General features: G+C 59.7%; 1 protein-coding gene and 1 long non-coding RNA gene across 2 annotated transcripts in view; both read right to left on the bottom strand.

Moving 5' to 3' along the window:
* Nucleotides 1-870: 870 nt before the first annotated feature.
* LOC118497307 lies at nt 871-1574 on the bottom strand. Its single transcript, XR_004899831.1, has 2 exons — nt 1487-1574; nt 871-1081 (listed from the first exon to the last, which is right to left on the bottom strand). It is a non-coding gene; the product is annotated as an uncharacterized LOC118497307 (long non-coding RNA).
* Nucleotides 1575-6484: 4910 nt separating this feature from the next.
* The window catches only part of LOC114508849 (CUB and sushi domain-containing protein 1), a 416019-nt gene continuing 401531 nt past the window's right edge, over nt 6485-20972 (bottom strand). Inside the window, exons 71-77 of the mRNA XM_036011116.1 lie at nt 19809-19853; nt 16425-16586; nt 14826-15057; nt 14550-14631; nt 14142-14229; nt 10416-10548; nt 6485-7513 (exon numbers count right to left, since the gene is read on the bottom strand). Coding sequence (XP_035867009.1) covers nt 7354-7513; nt 10416-10548; nt 14142-14229; nt 14550-14631; nt 14826-15057; nt 16425-16586; nt 19809-19853 — 902 coding nt within the window. The 3' untranslated portion in view covers nt 6485-7353. The remainder of the gene's footprint in view (nt 7514-10415; nt 10549-14141; nt 14230-14549; nt 14632-14825; nt 15058-16424; nt 16587-19808; nt 19854-20972) is intronic.

Genomic DNA, 20972 nt, shown 5'->3' with positions numbered 1-20972 from the left:
AGTGAGCTGTTAATAAAAAGTTCCCAGAGAAGTGAAGAAACATCCCAGAATATGTGACATGGACAACCTTGGAAACACGTGTCATGTGAACTCTAAGGATGCCCCAAATATCCAGGGTCTATGGTTTGCAGGACTCAAACGAGCTGAAAAGTTGCAGGAGGGAGCCACTGAGTGAATAGAATTTGAGGGTCCAGCCCTGGCTGGCATAGCTCAGTGGATTGAGTGCGGGTTGCGAACCAAAGTGTCGCAGGTTCGATTCCCAGTCAGGGCACATGCCTGGGTTGCAGGCCATGGCCCCCAGCAACTGCACATTGATGTTTCTCTCTCTCTCTCTTTCTCCCTCCCTTCCCTCTCTAAAAATAAATAAATAAAATCTTAAAAAAGAGAATTTGAGGGTCCATGTGAGTGTGACTCTAGCTGTGCTCATCCACAGAGGAATCACACCAGCACGAGGGCCATGATGACAGATGTGCCCCCGCCGTAGTTGGCAGCCCCTGGGACAGTCCTCCCGAGGCCCTCCCCTCCTGTCCCGCCCGCCGTGCAGACACAGAAAGGGGGCTCGGCTGCACTCACCTGCAGCCGTGTCCTTGTGCACCTGCCTCTCTGCCCGGTCTACGCCTTTCTTGGGAGCCTGGACCCAGATCTACTTATTTTGAGCTCTCTGGCTCTACTCCAGGCTTTGACAGCTAGTAGGTGCTCTGTGCAGGACCTGGAAAGTGAGTGGACTCGATACCCCACGCAAGTCCTAAAGGACTCTCCCTCCAAAGAGCTGTGCAGGGTTAGCTGGGGCCAGTCTGGGCATTTTTCTAGGATAAAAAGCACCAACACCCGATGGAGAACAAACCTTAATCTGGATTATTTTTTTAATGTTATCGGCTGGCCCAATTTCTGCTTCTAGGAGCTATATTTGAATATCTTTTTGAACATTATTTTTTGTTCCCAGTTCTGCCTTTAATCTTTCAGGATATAGCCTATCAAGCAGAAAAATGATCGCAGTTTAGTGAGGCTTTTCCAATGAACATGAACTTCCAGGAACAATGGAGGAGAAAGTCATGCCAATTTGGGGAAGAAACAATAAGATCTTTAAATGAGCCCTGGCTGGCACAGCTCAGTGGATTGAGCGCGGGCTGCGAACCAAAGTGTCGCAGGTTCGATTCCCAGTCAGGCCACATGCCTGGGCTGCAGGCCATGGCCCCCAGCAACCGCACATTGATGTTTCTCCCTCTCTCTCTCTCTCTCTCTCTCTCTCTCTCTCTTTCTCCCTCCCTTCCCTCTCTAAAAATAAGTAAATAAAATCTTTTATTTACTTATTTTTAGAGAGGGAAAAGAGGGAGATAGAGAGAAATATCAATGTGAGGTTGCTGGGGGCCGTGGTCTGCAACCCAGGCATGTGCCCTGACTGGGAATCGAACCTGCGACACTTTGGTTCCCAGCCGGCGCTCAATCCACTGAGCTATGCCAGCCAGGGCGCTTTTTTAAAGAAGACCTTTAAACGGACCCAGGCCCTTCCTCACCTAAGGGACGACAGACTGACTGTGAACCACGGTCCCCCTGGTCCTCTTGGGCTGGTTTCTGAGAACTAAGACAGGAGCGAGACCCCGGGTCCGAGATCAGGGCTCCCGACCTCCCTGTGCGGGTGACCCAACTACATTTGGGATTGGCACCGCAACCTCACAGCAGGCCCCTGTGCTGGCCTTTTCTTCCGTCTGGGGGGGCGCGGATGCTACTGTCCGAGTCGGTAACTCACCCGCATGTCCAGGCTGGGGAGTCGGCGGTGGTGGCGAAACGCAAGCCTCTCTCTCTCTCGCTCTCTCTCTCTCTCTCTCGTCCTTCCTCACCCTCTCAGGCGCCCGCAGCAGCACCAAGCGCTGACACCGTCTCTCAAATTTCCTGCCCCTTACGCCCCGTCACGCCCCGCGCGCAGCATTTTGCTGGGCTCTGGGGGACGCTTCTCCCCCAGGAGTAAACCCGAGCTATGGGTCCACCTCGAACTTCCCGAGCGCGGAACGCTCGGTGACGTCGATGCACCACGTGTGCTTAATTCCCCCTCCCCCCGCCCAACCGGCCTCACCTGCGCCCAGGCCCGCTCTCCCAGGCCCGTCGAGGACACAGGTGCACAGCGTTACCTGCCCTGCCCTTCCCAGGGGGGTTGCTGAGCCGAGGGGATAGTTTCTGAGCTCCACGGAGATACAGTTGGCCTGTAACCCTGCGTGAGCTCAAGGAGAGGACCGGCTGATTCGATACGCCTGGACCGCAAAACATTGCCACCGTGACGACCTAGTGCCTCCGCCTGCCACGTAGCCACGGCTTCCTCCCGTTGGTGGGGAGAGCGCGGGAGACCTGCTCTCCCAGCGGGTCCCGGGACGGGCCCGCTGAGAGTCCCCCGAACAGCCACCAGAGGGCGCCTGTCCTGTGCACACTTTCCCCACTGAGTGAAAAACTAAGATAAAATGGATATTTTCCATTTCTTCGACATTTTAAAAACGGCTACTCTTTGCAGGCTTGGGAAAACAGCCTTTGTTACTGCTGCAGACCCTCGCCTCTCCGTGGGCAGGTGCCCGTGGAGCCGAGGGAGGGGGGGCCCGGTGCCTCCCCGCGCCAGGAGCCGGGCTGCTCCCAGGCCCGCAGCGCACTCACCTGCAGTCGCGGTACCTGGCGCCTCCGGTGAGGCAGCGGGTGGCCTGCGTCCCCTCCGGCGAGAGCCGTCTGTGCGCCGCGCCGACCGTGCAGCGAGCAGCGTGCAGCGAGCAGCGCGCAGCGAGCAGAGGAGCTGGGGCCTGCAGCGGCCCCTGCAGGGAGTGGGGCGTCCGCGCCTCCCTCTCGGGGTCTGGGTGTCCCTGGGTCTCCGGTCTTCCTGTCCCTAGCCGACCTGGGGGTCACTCTCAGCCTCACAGGCTCAGAGAGGGCAACGCCCTTGCCAGGAGGTGGGGGGGACACGAAGATTCAAAACTCCAGGGCTTCAGGGGCCGCCCCGGAGACCAGCGTTCTGGCCGCGGCCTGCAACCTCTCTCCCAGGTGGGCAGACGGTCACGTGAGAGGGAAGCTCAGGTGCGAGCAGTTCAGCGTGAGGGACAAAGGCCGTGGGACCCTAGCAGAGCCCCCCGTCCCAGCTCCACTGCCGATCACGCCGGCGTCATTCGGGGAGGGACTGTGGAAACCGCGGCCAGGGCGTCTTTTCTCCCCTAGACTCCCTAACTGCGCTTGTTGCTAACCAAAGGAAACACAAAAATAATGGGAGAGGGATAGAAACGTTTTAGTTGCAGAAAAAGAAAAACTGATGAATTTCATCACATAACACACATATATATGGTAAAAAAAAGGATGTTGATAAAAGAGCAAACTGACCTCTACTATCAGCCCGGCCTGGCCGTGCATTCTTGGGTAAACGAACTAACCTCTGAGCTTCCGCTGCGTCATCAGACGGGAAACCGGCCGAACCTGCGCGGAGGCTATTTGAGTGCTGGGCGTGACCCAATGTGCTGATCCCCAGAGACCCCGCCTCCTGAGATGGGCGTCGGCATTTCGTCACTTGGAAGCAACCGTGGGGCTCATTTTTATTGGTTGCTTTCCATTTCGTAATAAGCTGATTCTCCGAAGAATTAGCGTACACTCCGTTGAACTGCAAGACGTTTGCTTGGGGGGGGGGGGCCCACCTGGACAGGGGAAGCACTTGGCTCTCAGCGCCCAGACTGGGGGTGGGGGGAAGGCAGTCGGGAGCGGCAGTCGGGAGCGGCTGCCGGGGCCGGAGGAGCGGGCGCTGCTTCTGGGCCTTCTTCAAGGCTGGGGTTTGAGATGCTCCTTGAAAGGTGTTTTGTTGGGTCACTTTCCAGTGTTGAGAAAGATTACAGAGAGTGCCACCTGGCTGGTGTGGCTCAGTGGATGGAGCACCAGCCTGTGAACCGAAAGATCACTGGTTCGGTTCCCAGTCAGGGCACCTGCCTGGGTTGGGGGCCGGGTCATGGGTGTGGGAGGGACAACCAATCAAAGATTCTCCCTCCCTTTCCCCTCTCTCTGAAAAAAAAAAAAAAAAAATCTGCCCATGCTGGTGCAGTTCAGTGGATTGAGCATAGGCCTGCAAACCAAAGGGTTGCCGGTTCAATTCCCAGTCAGGGCACCTGCCTGGGTTTCAGGCCTGGTCCCCAGGAGGGGATGCACGAGAGGCAGCCATACATCGATGTTTCTCTCCCTCCCTCTCTTCCTCTCTCCCTAAAAACAAGTAAGTGTAAAAAATAAACAAAATCTTTAAAACCTTTACAGAAAGAACTTAACATTTTTTTATCATAAAAATAAAGGCCAGATTTTGGTTTGGAGGGGAACGAAACTCCCACTGACTTGAAGGCAAGCGGCTGAGAAATCTGCCAGCTCCCACGTCACCGCTCTGCACGGCCGCTCCTCCTGGGTCAGCTGCGCACTTCACACCGGGACGGTGGCGTTCATGTCTCGGGACACAGGCAGCCCCCCCCTCCCCCGCAAACATGGTAAAATCCGTGACTTGGCCTGCCCCTCCCCCCACACCCACGTGGGACAGCCCACACAGAGTCACCCGGAAAGCAGAAAATGTAAAATTAAATATTTAATTAGAACTCTGATTTGCTTTAAAGATAGGTGGCAATGCACAGGCTATATTACACTCTCTTTATAATTTTTTTTTGACAAAAAAAAAGATACTGTTCCTTGTAACAGGCCACGGTAATATTAATACATGTGTGACAGGGTCGGGACTGGAAATCAGCTAGAGATGGTTCAATGTACATTATTGGGAAAATTACAGTTTCGTATTGTAAAAACATTTATTTTTTTTAACAATTTACCTACATTAATCAAAAAATTACAGCATATTTAATAATTTTACAAATTCTTCATAAAAAATATATCTCTGTACAAAAAGGTCTTTTGCACCTAATGCGAGTCAGCAGCATGGGGCGGGGTGTCCGGACGGGCGGGGTGGCCGCGGGTCCTGACCGGGACGCCAGCCTTCGAGTTCCCCTTTGTTGTGATAGCGTGTTGGTCGCTGTTTACAAAACATTTTACTGAAGAAAAAAATTATTGCAGCTAGCCTGAAGGAAGGCAGGATGGGTGAGACAAGCAGCGCTTGGAGAGAGAGCTGTGAGCACGTAACCTGCGTGAGCGTGGGCGCTCCCTCCTGGGTCCCTGTGGGCCGGGAGGGTCTTCCAGCAAGTTCTGAGGCCGCGCACTCACCCTGGGAGGGGCCCGCTCGGGGAGCGGCCGTGTCTGAACCGCGGGCTCCACACGGACCCCGACGGGCGGTGCGGCCCTGTGCCGCCGAGGGGAGCTGAGCCTGACCTGACCCCTGGCACCTGGAACCTGTGCCCTGTCCTCCTGGGGTTCCACGGGCCACTGCCCGGCCAGCAGGACGGGCATGCGGGGACGGAGAGGTTGGGTCGGACTCCAGGGTCGGCTCCCACTCACACCTGCGGTGGGGGTGAGCCGTGCCCCGCACACACGAGCCTGCCCCTCCCCGCGGCAGGCCCCTCAGCCTGGGCCGGGGTGTGCGGGGACCCAGGCTGCGGCCGACCTCGTCTGGTCTGAAGGGCGGGGATGCGAACTCCCGGGGGCCGGGCCGGCCGAGGGGACGTGCAGGGAACTCTGCACAAGACCGTGGGATTCCACAGGCCGAGCCGCCACCGGGAGGGGCTGGCGACGCCCTCCGACCGAGGACACGCGCCGCTCACCGAGGACAGAGCAGGGGGCACCCAGCAGGACGCGCGGCCTGGACACAGTGAGCCATTGCCCTGACAGGTTCTCCCCCCATTTTCCACGCGTGAAGCCTGCACTTCCGCCCGCAGCAGACAACCCGGGACGCCAGACTGGAAGCGAGAGGCGGCCGGGAGGCTCGAACCTGCAGCGCTTCCCCGGTGCCCGTCTGCGTGCGTGGCGAGAGGGGAGCTTTCCACACGCGGAAAAGGTGCCCGAAACCCACGTGACAGAAGAAGAATCCCCTTTGCAGACCCTTCCTGCCCCGCGGTGACCCACACGGCTCCCCTTCGCGACGCAAACAGTCCCGCCGCCTCGTTGTCTGGGTCCCACTTCGACCGCGCCGCCCTGGGGACCACACCTGCTTCCTCCGTCCACGCGGGTCATCTGCAGGAACAGTGACCTCCAACCCCGAACACCGCGGAGACTCTCCTTCCCGGCGGGGCGGCGCGGAGCCGGCGGCGAACTGACGTGGAGACGTGGCGCCAGGAGAGCAGAGTGTGAGTCGCGCCTTCCGGCCTCCATGGCAACGCAACGCGGGGGTCCCGGTGGGTCCCGTCCTCCATGCGACGTCGGGGGTGCGTGGCCACGGGAAACGCGGCGAGACGAGGAAGATGGCGCGGTGGGCGCCCGCCCACGCGGCCACGCGCCTCTGAAATAAATACTATTCACATCTGTGCACGCAGGTGGGACCGAGGTCAGCCTTCTCCGGGCGCTACCAGGACAGCAGCGGACGCGAGGGGGAAACATGTGGGAAATAAAAGGCCTCTTTTTTTTTTCTCAATGAGTTCAACACAGATATGTAGCTAAAAGAAGCAATAACAAAATAAATCTCTTTAATACCGTACTTCTGTTAAAACCTGTGCCATATCTGGGGTTTTTTTCTCTCTCTCTTGCACATCAGCGAACCGGACGGTGAGATGCTCGGCTTGAGAAGTGAGGGGATGGTTATATACAATGCGTAGTGTGTATAAACCCTGTGTAAATAGTATATTTTATCAGAATCTTACTCATTCGTAACACACTAGTGCAAAAAAATTGTGCATCAAAACTTCTGCGATAGAACAGCTGACGGGGGATCTGCGGCCGGTCCTGGGCGCGGGCGCCGAGGCGCGGGGGTCCTGGAGGCGCGCCAGGGCTGGGGCAGGCCGGCGGGGCGCGTGTGGGCGTGTGCGGCGGCCGGGGCGGTGTCTCCTTCAAGAGAGCCGTTTTCCAGAGTATCTGCATTCGTGGGGGTGAGAAGAAACACGCAGAACGTGTCGCCGGGCTGCCGCGCTGTCACCGCGCCCAGAGGCGGTGGCGGCGGGCCCAGGAGGCTGCGTCGGAAGGCATCCGGGCCTCTGGGGACTGGACGTCCGAGGCGTTGGGGCAGATGTGCCCGCGGGCCCGGGCGGGTGGGCCTCCTCAAGGGCGCCTTGACCCCACGCGGGTGCAGCCGGACGGGGGCCAGGTGTGGCCGGTCCTCAGGAGACTCTGCACGCGCTCTGGACGTCCCCGCGGCGTGAATCCGGTACGAGATGGGAGAGGGCGCGCGGCGGAGCCGGGGGGAGGAGGAGGAGGGAGAGAGGTCCATGGCACCAAAGGAATCACTGCTTGCCCGTCAGAGGTATGGCTATGAGTCGGCCCCCGGGCCGGGGGCTATACCACTGTGCACACCGTGTTCAGAGTCGTGTCAAAGCGCACGGCCTTGGCTTCCGTGGGCTTCAAGTTCGTGTCGTACATGGGGTTCTCGAAGGAGGCCTGGCCGTTGCTGTTCTCGTGGCCGGCGTAGCCGTTGTACTGCACTTTGGGTCTCGTTCTAGGAGGGAGAGAGAGCAGACGCGGTCAGGGCCTGGACTCCCCACGCCTGGGGCGGGGCCTGCGCCGGCCCTTCCGTCTGCAGGAAGCCACACCCACAAGAGGCCACAGAACCTCCGCCCAGATGGGGGGTGGGGGAGGGGGGCTGGGGGGTGGGGAATGGGGGGGCACACAGCTGTCCCTCGCAGGGCTCGCTGTTTTGAGTGGCGGGTTGAGATTACCAAGAGAACTTGAAAAACTGAAGTGGTTCCCCAAATCAAAGAATTATCCAGTTCCAACCGATAATCTGGGTAGACTAGGAAGGTCGCCAATGTGGGCGGCGGACAGACTGTGCGTGGGTGTCCGCCTACCCTCAGTGTGACGACCTAGAGAAAGTGGTCCTGGCCACTAAGTGCCCGCCCGCTAGGACTACGGACACTGAACTGAAACACAAATGTAAGGTCTCACTCGCTGCCGTTACCGACGTCACTGAACCTGAGCTGGGCTTGGGAGTGCAACTGTGTCTCCAGCAAGCAAGTTACAGGGAAGGCGCTGGACGCATTGTTCAGGGGCTGTGTATACGCTCCGGGTAAAAGGAAAGCTCCAGGGAGACCTCAGGTGAGAGACCCGGAGGCTGCTGAGTGTAGCAGAGGTCAGGCTCCCCTCCCTGCCGCCCCTTTCCAGGAGAGAGCACGTGAGGAGCACAGGCCAGGCGGTGAGAACGCAACGTGAAGTGGCCTCCCCGGCGAAGGCGTCACTTAACGTTGCTACAAAGAAGCTTCTGCCGCCGTGGTTACCAGGGGGTTCTGTTACGTCGTAAGGCGCTCCTGAAGAACCAGAGGGCTAAGGAGGCTGTGTCAGCTGAAAGGCGGGGCGCCAGGGCCCCCGACACTGAACCTGGAAATGTCTGACAGCAGAGGTCAGCACACAGATTCAGCCACATGTTCGCGGAGCTTACACGTGGCTGAAGTTTCCCTTAACCTCCCAGGTCAGGAGCCCCCAGCCTCCCGCCCTCGTTGGGAGGGACGCCCCACCGCTGCCACCGGGGGTCACCTGCGGGGCCCAAACCCAGCGGGGCGGCCTCAGCCTGGCCTCAGCCTGAGGTCTGCTCGCGCGCGCCACCTGCTGGAGGGTGGAAGTCTCCGCTTACAGGGAAGCGTCTGAGGTTGGGAGCCCTCGGGGCTGGGGCTGGGGCTTGGGGCGGGGGGCTGGGGCGTTGGGGGGGGGCGCGGTGTGTGCTGGGGGTGTGTGCGGGGATCCTCCCAAGCTGCCTCCTCGTCTTAACGTTAAGACACAATCAGAAGAAATGTTCAATTGACGTGTGAGTAGATATAGTTCCGTGAGCTTATCCTTTTAAAGGATAAGAGGAAACAGTAACAGGGTAAGGGGGGCTCGGAAAACACTTTTCGTGAGACTCACGTAGATGTCTGCGTGACCGGGAGGTGCCCCCCCCCCCCCCTCCCGCCGCCCGACAGGTGGGGCTGCCGCCCATCCAGGAGACCCCGGAGGGAAGCCCCCCCCCCCCCCCACGCAAAAAGCCAAAAGGTGCGAACAAGAGTTTCCTGAGCTACAGCGCGTCCTTGGGGTCGGGGGGACGCGACAGAGGCAGGCCCGCGTCTGCAGGCACTGCGAGCCCCTCCTGCAGGCGAGTGTCCCGGTGCTGCATTTCCCGGGGCACCCTGGGAAGGAAGAAACATTCGTGACCCACGTGATGAGAAGCACTTCTTCCAGTGACGGGTTTGTCTGCAGGAGGCGGTGGGACGTATTTCTACGTTTCCTAAGGTTCCATCTGGCTCCAGGCCGAAGTGTGAGAGGAAGGCTCGCCAGGCTTGGTGCACAGGGTTCCTTCTCTCTGAAACACGCCCTGACACAGCAGTGTCCGTCTGGGACTGCGGGGGGGAGCGTCTGAGACCCCCCTCCCCGGCCTCCGCCTTTGCAGCGGGGGCGTGCCCACGGCGGAGAAGTGGAGGCGCACTCGCCGGCAGCGGCACATGGCTGGGAAGCACCACTCTCACGGTTTCGCATTTCAAGGAAAGCACGAAGACACGCAGTGAAACCTTTCCCATTAGTCCTTAAAAAAAACCCCAAACCTCCATACACTAGTATTTTTTTGTGTTTTTGTTTTCTGTTTGCCAGGATTAAGTAGAAATATAGGTACTACATAAATAAACAGAAGACACATTTAACATACCTTGATCTTATACATAGGATCATATTTTTTTTTTGTTATTACCTGTAGGAATGCTAATTAGATTCCAAAGAATATTTTAAGAACTTTGGCATGGGCCAAATTCCTCCAGGTAAAATATTTTCTGTAGGGAGAACATGTAAGTGAATCTATAATTTCTTAAAAATTTAGTTTAGGTTTTTTTTTTTCCTCCATGCCCATGCCAAGGAAAGGATCAATTCCATTTAAGTTTTTTTTAAAATTTTGCCATTTTCCTGTTGGGAGACACATGCTAATTAGTAGATTCTGGGAACCTGTTTTCACGAGACGGAGCGTGTGACGCTGCTGCGCACCTGGTAAGGATCCCTCTGTGTTCGTTACAGGGAGAGGAGTGGACACTTTGTAAGTCACATTTCCCGGAGCGGCAGGCAGCTGCGGGGGGCTCTGGAAAGGCCCTCTCTGTGCCCCCGGTAGCTGGCCGGGGCACTGGGAACGGAAATCCAGCTCCCTTGCCGGGGAACGTGAGGCCTAGCGGCTACCTCCTAACCCCGTTACCGGTTCCCCTGCCACTGGTTTTCGGAGGGGCTCACCGGGAAGGCCAACGAGAGCAACGCAGCACCACGTGTGAGCGTCCTGCACACCGGGCCGAACGCCGCGCAGCTTGCCACGCTCACGTGCGTGTGAGAGGGAGGGCGCGCAGCCCCAGCACCGACTTGGGGTGGTTAGCGCGTGCGCCAGCGCGCAGTCCGCACCATACCTGTGTTTGTAGAGGTAAAAGGCGAACCCTGACAGGATCAGAGCGAAGAAGGGTACCAGGATGGCCGCCGCGACGGAGCCGCTGCTGGTGCCCGGGGGTCGGCGCGCAGGGTCCTGGTCGGCGCTCAGCGGGTCTGGAACACGAAAAGGAGATCAGCCGTGCGCCAGTGAGCACACACCGCGAGACACGTTTCATGCGCGAGTGTAAATTCTCCAGGAAGCGGAAGTCCCGGCAGGACCCACCGATACTCCTTCGGAGGGACAGTAACGTGCGTCTCCGTGACCGAGACACAAAACCTGGCCCGTCTGAGGGACCGCCAGCGGGACTTCACTAAGTGTCCCGCTCCCGGGGCACGGAGGGCGACAGGCCTCGCGCGGGCTGACTGTGCGCACAGCTCCGGATACCCACGATGGCGAGAAGCGCCGCGCGTGCGCCGAGGTGGGCGGCGCCGCCGTTTTCAGAAGCGCAGTGCCGGAACGCACGGGACGCTGGGCCGCAAGAGAAGCCTTGTTTTACCTCTTTCTACGAACCTCAGCACAAAGAAACAATGAAGTGTTTAAAGTACTTTAATAGCTTTTTAATAAAAATTCTCGAATTTCCCCATAAAAAAGGTGCAAATAAGACTTGTCCCTGGCTTTAATGGAGGTGGTACGCTGCTGCTTCCTTCCACCCGAAGCTCTGACGCGCACTGATTTCGCCCGACGCCGGCGCTTTGTCGCGCGGCGGCATCTCTCTGAGATCCTTCCCCATCGGGGACGCGCAGGACTCGGACGTCAAGGCAGATCTTCAGCCGCGCTCACCCCTGCGCGCCAGGCGCCTGCTCTCTGATTCTCCGCGCCCGGGTGGGCACGTGAGCGGTTGGGCCACGCGGACACTCCCACCCTGGACACCGCACTTGCAGGGAGTGACGCAGGCTGAGACCTGCCCCCCCCTCCCCCCCCGTGGCTGGGGGGAGAAGACGGATGCCCCTGGTGTCGGTGCCAGCTGAGGGCGGAACAAGCACCAAGCGCCGTCCCCTGAGCGAAGGCAGGGCTGCGGGGAGTCCTGGCCACCAGTTGCGGAGTGCAGGGGGGTGTCCTGGCCATGGTGCCCCGAGGACACCCACCTCATCGCTTTGTTGTGAGGACCACCTACCGGGACATCTCTACTGCCTGAAACAAGGGCCGGCGCGCAGCGTGCACGGGGCGGAAGTGCCGCCAGGCCAGGCCAGGCCAGGCTGGCTTGGGCAGCTTTCCTCCGGACACCCTGGGGCCTGCGCCAGGCCTGGATCAGCAGGTGCTGGGCTGCAGACTCAGGATTAAGAATAAACACCGGGCCGCGTGCCTGGCACACCGGCGCCCCCTGGCGCCCAGGAAGTTGCCCTGCGGCCCGCCCCAGGGTTTGCAATGCTGGGGGTCGCCTTGCCTCGCTCTCACCGATTTGTGTTCTGCCTAAATTCGCCCAAGTGTTTTCTGCAACGGGACCACATACATACCCTCTGCCATAACAGGTGTCAGACTCCGGGTCGATGACGTCCTGGAAAAATCTACGCACCCCGGGGGACTTCGCACCCCAACAGGGAGCAGCAAGGGAGGGGGTGCTGTGAATCATGCACCCCACCTTTCCCAGAAGTTTCGAGGCACCGGGAGCTCCTGGTTAACTTCAGCTGTTGACCTTGTCTTAGCAACTCAAAGGGTGGCAATACGCGCACGCGGGTTCATTACAGCGGCGTGAAAGGGCACGGACACAAACAGTCCAAAGGCCGGTGGAGACGGAGGACCCTGAGGCCCCGCACGCCGCAGGTTCGGGGTGTCCGCGGTGACCTTTGGAAAGACCTGTTCGTGCACACGACTGTGTCTCTCTGATCACTTCTCTAGAAGATGGGAAGGCGGCCGACAGGCTTTACATTCGGCCTTTTAACCCTCACTGTGTGTTTTGGGGTTCTTCCGTCGGCAGGTAGCGCTCAGGTTTAACGCTGTAGGCGAGCGGTGCTCCACGGTACTCGTGAAACAGGCCGCAGTCTGTCCAGCCAGCCCACTGCCGGAGGCCGTCCGGGCCGTCCCGGAGATTTTCCTGAAGGACGCAGCAGACCCCGGGCCGCGGCTGCCCGCCAGCAGGGTCTGACCACGCAGGACAGGGTGCAGCTGAGTTCGTGGCCTCCGTGTCCCTGCATCCTCCCCGGCTGCCCTCCAGGGCGGCGGTCCGGTTTCCTTTCAGCGTTATTTCGTGGGGGCCGTGACGAACACATCGGCGCCCCCACGCGGCGTGGAACCGCCACCTCCTCCCCTCGCCGCCCTGCCCCCCTCCTCCCCCTCCCCCCGCCCATCCCCCGCGTTTCCACTCCAGCAGGACCCCCTGCTGCCGCTCTGGCCGCGCTCCCCGCCCAGCACAGCACCCGCGCTGTCTCGCCTGCACCTCCTCACTCGGGAGCGAGGCGAGTGGCGTTCCGCCTGCCGCGGCCCAGGCCCTTCCGTGTGTAAGCGGCACCGTGCAGAGGCGCTCACACACGGCAGAGCCCCCGGTTCCAAGCACACACACACACACATACACACACACACACGGCGGCCGAGGTCCCCGGGCTCGCTGCTCGCCGTCCTGTTTCCGGGGCTGCAGCCACGCCCACCGCCCACTTTAGGGCCACTGCCCCCTCCCCAGGGGTAGACCCGGGTCCCTGAGCAGGCACCCCCATCCTCCCTGCCGCTTGTCCGGGCAAACTTGGGTCTGCCTCCTGCCCGTGGACCGGCCCGGTCTGGGCACTCCCTGGAGTGGGACGCACACGGGGCGTGGGTTTGGGGAGTGGCCTCTCTCCCGCGGCAGGGCGCGGTTCCAGAGGGAGAGACGGGACGCCGTCCCCCACCCAGACGCCAGGACTGGGGAGCGTGGTCCTTCCGCACCGTGAAGGCCAAGCCCAGGGAGCAAAGGGCGGGACGAGGAAGGAGCAGGGTGTCCATCCGCCGGTCTGTCTGTCTGTCCGTCCGTCTCTAGCAGGCTTTCTCCCGCGAGTGCACGGACGTCTGTCCGCACCAACACACAGCCCTCGTCACTCCCACAAAGCGTGCTACATGCAGTCATTGTTTCCTTATTTCCGTGGAATCCAGCACTCGGCCTCAAGTCACTTCTCTCCGCAGGTCCTTCTCGGTCCGGATGTGGAGGGGGCACTCTCCATTTCGACATTGATACCGGCCCGCTGGGGACGCACCCGGACAGGAAGACGGACCGTGACCCCGCCTGCTGCACGTTCTGGGGCAGGGGCTGTCGGGTGGGAGGGTGCCGCCGGGTCGTGTGCACCTGCTCGTGACACCCACTGGACAGACACCCAGGGGCCCGTTCTGAAATGCCTGGACATTTTGATAACTAGTGGTGACCTATCTTCGAGTCCATCACGTATATTTTTGAAGTTGATGCTCTTTCCGTGGCTCTTTGGGGACTTCTGCTCACGCTGACGTGTAGCTTTCTCAGGTGATGAGTTTGCTGAGCCCTTCCAGTGCCCGGCTCTTCTCCCCCCCCCCCCCCCCCACCGTCCGCAGTGAGGGTGGCAGTGCCACACCTGGTGCTCCAGGCCCGAGTGCTCCCCGCCCCGTGTCGCCATTTGTTTCTCATTTTCCCACCCAGCCGCCGCCGCTGTTTCCCACGGTGTCCCCCCTCCCGGCACCCCGGCCTCCCGGGCACTGCCGGCAGGCACCCTGGTTCCAAGGCCCGCCGGCCGCCCCCCACTCCCTCCCCTTGGAAGCGCCCGCCAGGGCTCACCTTGCCTCTCCAGCTTGAACTTCCCGAAGTCTTTGCCACGGACGTCGCCTTGAAACGTGAACCCGCCGCGCTCCAGCCCCGAGGAGACCTGCCGGTGGGGGGGAGAGGGGGAGACAGTGTGGGAATGGGGGCCGACGTGCCCGCCCCTGCCCCCCGAGGTCGCTGGCTCTGTCTTGCTCGGAGATAACAGGCTAGGGCTTCCTTCTGGCCGTTCCCTGCGGTGAGAACGGGCAGTTACAGGTTTAAACACACAGATGGAAGCTTCAACTAACAAATGCTGACGCATTTGGACCTCAAAGTGGCTCGTAAGTTCACAGCACATGCGTGGATGAATGAGCTGTCCCTTGCAAAAGGGACGAAGGCAGGAAACCACACACAACCTGAGTTGTGCAAAACGCCCCTTGTCACCGCCCGCCGCGGGCTGACACGCGTCACGGGAGGCTGTGCCCCGGGGCTGGGGGGCGAGTCGCAGCGCAAACACACGCTGGAGCTGCGGAGAAGCCCCTTCGGGGGGCAGCCCGACTCCCCCTGCTCCTCTGGGAGTGGCCGTCAGCGGCCTCAGGACCGAGTCCGTGTTCTTGCTGCGGCCCCGGCAGCGACAGCCCGTGAGCCTTGGCCCATCGGCATCTCGTCTGGGGACTCGGTTTCTTCTGGGCCAAGATGAGGGGTGCAGGGCCGGGTCACTCCGCAGAGGGGCCTCGGCGTCCCTCCAAGCACCGGCCCTCCCCGCTTGCCTCACGGACGCCCCCTGCCGCCCGCACCTCGGGGACCCTTCGGAGCCCCGCAGTCCCCCGGGCACTCACGTAGCCGTCCAGGCCCCAGGCGCCGTCGTCCAGCTTGCCCACGAAGACGCCCGCCGGGCCGTGCGTGGGAACGGCCCTCAGAAGCAGGTGGGCCTCCTCCTTCTTGTACACGCCTGTGGAGAGACCCGGGGCGGCGCCCGTGTGACCGTGTGACGCGGGCGTGCGGCCACGGGCTGGGACACGGCCCAGAGGCGGCAACACCCCAGAGAAGAGAAGCTGTTGTTACGTTTTCAAATCTGAGCTGTGCACCTGTTTCCTTAAATCACCTCCCACTAAAGTCCTCGTCTGTCTCGAGGGGGCATCGCCCACTGCCCTCTGGGGAACATTTCAACCGATCTGTCCCGCAGGAAAAAAAAAAACCCCAAACTGACGTGCTTTCAGTTATACTCAGTTTTGAAATCCAACATGTTTTTGTTTACGGTGCACTCACGGGACGGGAGTCTGACCGCACCCCACAGCCACAACCCCGCCGACAGACGGCTGCGTACCCAGGGAGATCCACCCATAGGGTGACGTGAGCAGCGTGGCGGCCACGGTGACGGACACACCGGGGGGCCCCGCACGCTCTCGGGCACCAAGTGACGCAACCGTCACACTGCCCGGCTCCTCGGGAAGGCAGAGGGACGGCCCCACACTCTCGCCCAGAGGCGCGGCGGTCAGCACGCACGGGTGGGGACCTGATGGCCACACAGCGAGCCCCCTGTCCGTGGGGGGGGCCCAGGCACACACACATGACAGTGAGCCCGCCCCCTCCGTGTGGAGAGGACAGGATGGGGGACAGGGCCGCCATCTGTTTCAGAGCACACAGCAGCTCGGACTCTGACGGAACGAGAGAAGCGACCCCCTCGCACCCCAGCTGCCGTCGGCACAGGAAGGGCGGGGGGCCGCCATTCAAGTCCCAGCTGACGAGGGCACCCGAGGGCCTGCCTGTGGGCCAGGGCCCCTCCCACCCTCAGAGGCCAGGATGTCTGCACCCACGGAACCTCTCCGACTCTGACCCACTCTGCACGCTGCAGCTGGAGGGAGCAACTTCGGCCAGCAAGTCTGAGCTGTCGTTAATTTATCAGCAGGGGGATGATCCCCCCCAAAAAAACCCTCAGAAAACCGAACCACCACAAAACCAGGAGCAAATAAAACAAAGAGAATACTGAGAGTGAGAATTAAGGTTTGGGTTAAAAAAAACCCCATTTATCAAAGAACACCTCTCAGAGACCTGCCTCTCTGGACTTAAATCTCCCGTCTTTGACTCAATATGTCACGTGCGTGACCTTGAGCAAATCGGCGCACTTTTCTGGGCTGGTCTGTGAGCCGCAGACAGAGAAAATCGCCCGGCCTGGGCCCTGGGGTGACGGGACTGCCGGGAGTCAAAGCCAGCGTCGTGGGAAAGGTGCTAATGTAGTGCAGGGTGGCCCCACTCGGGGGACAGGGGACAGTCGGGGGCTGCCGGCCTGGGGCCCCGCCTTAGGACGCCCCGGCCTACCTGTCAGCTTCAGCTCCACCGGGGCGGCGGCGCGGAAGGTGGCGTTCACCTTGCTGCTGGTGGCGTTGAAGCAGTCCACGGTCAGCGTCGCCGGCTGCCTCTTCCCCAGGTGCTCGTACTGGCCCTGCCACACGGAGCCGACGAAAAACACGTCGGAGGGAACTGCGGGGAGGACACACAGGGCGGATGAGCCGGGGCGGGGCCCGGCCACGCGGGTCTCTCACGACAGAGAGGGCGGACTCGCTAGGGGAGACGCCAGACACTCGGACAGAGACAGGACGAGGGGACGGACCCACGCGGGCCCCTCGCAGCGCTTGTGAGGCTCAAGTGCACCCTCGGGGGCCCCGCAGGGGCAGACTCGCACTCGTCACTTTGGGGGAGAGAGAGTTCGGAGGCAGAGCGGACCGGCCGCGGCCGGAGTGCAGGGGGAGCCGGGACCCCCGACACGGGGTCCGGCTGCGTGGTGCCTAGTGAGACCTGCGGCAGGCTGCCCCGGGAGATCATTGCCGGCGTGCCAGCGACTCTCACCCTGGAGGAAGGAGGCTCCGGGGACAGACGTGGGTGGGGCCTGTGCCAGGAACGTCCCGCCCGCCCTCAGGCAGCCTGCCCGGCCCGGCCCCGCGTGGAGAGACAGCCCGCTGCGCTCCGGGGGCCAAACCCTCTCCCCGTGGAGACGTCTCCCCCCCTGCCCCGCCCCCAGGGAAGAAGGCCAGATGGGAGGTGGCCCGTGTCGCAGGCGTGGATGAATTCGGAAAGAGGAGGCAAGAGGTCTGTTCAAAACATTAAAATTCCCCGGGACAGGGCAGCTCACAAAGACCGCTGAGGTGTTCTCTCCTGGTGTGCACCGACCGTGAAAATTAAACTCACTCCCCCACGCCTCTGCCCGCCTGCGAGCCTGCACGGCCGTCCACTCCCCGGGTTGGCGGGGGTACTCTGGGGAGCTCGAGGCGAGCTGGGCCAGGGGCCCTGCTGTCGGTCCCTTGGACGTGCCCCAAGCGGGGCCCACGAGACAGGAGCCCCCACAAGCGGTGTCGGAGGAAACAGGCTGCTCGGCTTGTGAGGTGGAGTGAGAGGTTTGTTTCTCCCGAAGTGCCCTTTCTCGCAGACCCTCTCGGAGCAGCCGATGCTGGGGACACAGGGGTGCGGCGCCTGCGGCCCAGGCTCCTTGCCCAAAGGGTCTGCTGGCCGTTCCCCTGTCTTCCCAGACAGGCTGACCCGCGGGACACACCCTGGCCACGGGAGAGCCGAAGAGGGACTCGCACCCTCCTGTCCTGAGTGGGCCCGACTTCCGAATCACAACAATTCTACAGATGAAATCAGAGGAACCCTGAGATATCAACGCCGGTGTCCGAAGCGTTTGCTCGTTGGGAACGACACTGAACACGGCCTCTGTCTACCGGCCTCACGGCCGCCGGGTCTTCACCCGCAAGCCCCACGTGGCGTCCTTTACCAAGATGAGTGGCTTATTTTTAAAAAGATTTATTTATTTATTTTTAGAGAGGGAAGGGAGGGAGAAGAGAGAGAGAGAGAGAGAGAGAGAGAGAGAGAGTGAGAGGGAGGGAGAGAAACATGAATGTGCGGTTGCTGGGGGCCGTGGCCGGCAACCCTGGCTGAGAATCGAACCTGCGACACTTTAGTTCACAGCCCGAGCTCAATCCACTGAGCTACACCAGCCAGGTGATGAGTGGCTTTTAAAATAATAAGCCCTGGCTGGTGTAGCTCAGAGGATTGAGCGCGGGCTGCGAACCGAAGTGTCTCAGGTTCGATTCCCAGCCAGGGCACATGCCTGGGTTGCAGGCTACGACCCCTAGCAACCACACATTGATGTTTCTCTCTCTCTCTCCCCCCCTCCCTTCCCTCTCTAAAAATAAATAAATAAAAATCTTAAAAAAACACCCCTAACAACATAAGTTTAAAAAAAACAAACAAAAAAATAACATCAAGACGGCTTCATTCCCCTAATCAGAGTTTACCCACCCGGGCGGGGCACCTAATGTGCTTGCGGAGGCCGTCACTGAGGGGGCTTTTGGGGGAGACTCAGAGTGGGGCCTCGGAAGTGGCTCGTGCTCGCTCACACGTGACTGTGAGGGGTGGATGGGTCATTCTGGGTCCCTGCCATCGGACTTTCAGCGGGTAGCGTGCAGCAGCGCAGCCGCCAGAGAGCAGGCGTGCCCAGATGTGCCACGTGGATAAAGAGGCGTGTTTCACACGCACACATGCCCCTCCCGAGAGTAGGAGATCCGGTCTAGCAATGGCAATGCGTGCACCTCAGAAAGCTAATGAAACGGATACACTGTTTCGGTCTCTTAACCAGAACATGAGCAGACAGGAGCCGACACCACCGAGGTTTCCTTCCTTCCTTCCCTCCTTCCCTGGGAGACAATGTAGCCGGGAGAGGAGGTGTGTTCAGTTCGTAAATAACAGCTAAATAGAACAGCCTGGGGAGATGGGTTTCATGAAGGGAGTTTTTATACTTTGCGGTGCGCTTGCAGAAGAAATTCCTGTAATCACGTAGTGCCTTTTTGCCTCCTCTAAGGATTTGTGAGTGTGACCCAGTGTGTGACCCAACAAGGGTGTTCTACCCCCATGCACAGTGGGCGCGATACTGGATCCTTCAGTCTAAGAAACCAGCGTTAAAACCCGAGTGCGGGACATCCAGGGAAGGGGCCTCACATGTTTACAAAGATGTTCTATCGCTGTTTAAAAAAAGCTTGACTTAAATTACAACTTGGGGGACACTGTATCATTTAAATGCTGTCTGGAGTTAACACCTTGGATAAGACAGGGCAGTTGACCGGGAGAGATAACCAATAGCTTCCTTAGGAGGCGGGGCTGCGTCTTTTCTATTTGCTCCGTGGTGCCTTTAGCCAGGCATCGCAGGTCCGCAGCAAAAGGCGCTAGTTCGAGTCTCGGGGCGGGGGCGGGGTGGGGGAGGGGCAGAGGCTGCCCGCAGCACGGAGAACCCTGGGGAGAGCAGGCTCCACGTTTGAGCTGCTCAACTCGGGGTCAAAGGCCTCGCCCAGGTCCGCTTCCTCGGGGAGAGCAAAGGACCCCAACCCTCTTTATAAGGCTCTCCATTATATCACTTCCTGTAGGCAACACCGGCCCCCGGCCGCTGCACAGTGCCCGTGGCACCCCTAGTGGCGCGGTGTGCGGTCACGCTGGAGGTCCCTCCTTCTAAGCACCGCTGTTCCGTTAACCAACCGCGGTCGTGAAAGCGCTAGGAATTTGCTGCGTGGCCTTGGCGGTTTCTGTCACCGACACGCTAACTCGGTCATGGGCTAGTGGGGTCAGAGATTGCACGCCAAAATTTGTCTCGCTGCCCAGAGTAGAGAACCAATCACTGCATTTGGCTTAAATCTATAGCTGGTCTGGTATACAAACCTGGAGTTTTAGTAACTGTTTCATTAACTTCTCTCACTCCTTTACCTACAAGTAAAAAGACACACCGTCACTTTCAAAAACAGGTATTTTGGAATCAGTTTGAAAAAAATGTCAAATTGAAGCAGTTCTCCTGTCTCCAGAGTCCTTGCGTGTCCGGAGGAGGCACATTGCACCCCATCCACTGGAACCCCTGAATGCCCGAAGACGCCCTCCGCCTCCGGGGGACGCTTCCGCGCCGCCCGGCCTGCGCGCCTCCACGCGGCGTGCTACAACAGAGAGCCTTGCAAAGCAGGGTTTCCGCGGTCCGCTTTCTGACTCCTGCTCGGGATGCGCTGCCCCTGACCGAAACGTGATACAGCAACTCGGATCCCAGAACTTTCCTTCACTCCACAGGTCCCTGCCTGCCCGGGCCAGTGCACTCACAAGTTCCTACCGAGTAAGGCCAAATCGTGTCCCTTGCAGAACAGTTAATTTGGTCTCTCAAGTTAAGCTGAACTCACGATTTCTTAGCTTTTTGTAGTTTTGTATCAAACTAAAAATTATCTTTTTTTTTGTCTGTTGACTTCGATTTCGGGTTAGGGAAGGGCAAGGGGAACGGATGTGAGCGTGAGGAGTTCCTGACTGCAGAACTACAAAGGAGCTCCAGGAAACTAAAACTAAGGCCGTGGGGTTTACCGTGCACACACGTATGTACACACACAATCTCTATCAATGGCGTTCCGTGCCCAGTGCGTGTGCACAGAGTCAGTGTGGGGAGGAGCCCGGGAGGGTGGCTGCCGCCACGTCTGGCCTGCGTTCCCACGCTCACTCGTGAGCACACAAACTCGTGAGTCATTCATGCCTCATGTCCCTGGTCACGGTTTTTGTAATTTAAAAAAAAAACAACCAGTGTTAAGGACACATCAACTTCCATTCCACCACCACGCAGCTTGCGGCCTTACCAACGACAGAGTTTAATTGACTAAGCACCCGTACGTGGCGATACTTGCTCATTTTCATTAAAAAACATGTGTTTCCAAAATATATGTTGTTTTCTTTGAACTCACACTGGTTTTCTTTAACCAAACGGCTCTTCTATTTGGGTTAAAATGCGACCAGCACGCAGTAGTGCCTGCATCTCTCCTCCGCCTACGCCTCCACGGTGCCAGACACGTACTGCACACA

Source organism: Phyllostomus discolor, chromosome 11, assembly GCF_004126475.2.
Source record: "Phyllostomus discolor isolate MPI-MPIP mPhyDis1 chromosome 11, mPhyDis1.pri.v3, whole genome shotgun sequence".
NCBI lineage: Eukaryota > Metazoa > Chordata > Mammalia > Chiroptera > Phyllostomidae > Phyllostomus > Phyllostomus discolor.
Note: the sequence above shows the minus strand (reverse complement) of the source record. Positions and strands in the feature narration are given on the sequence as shown.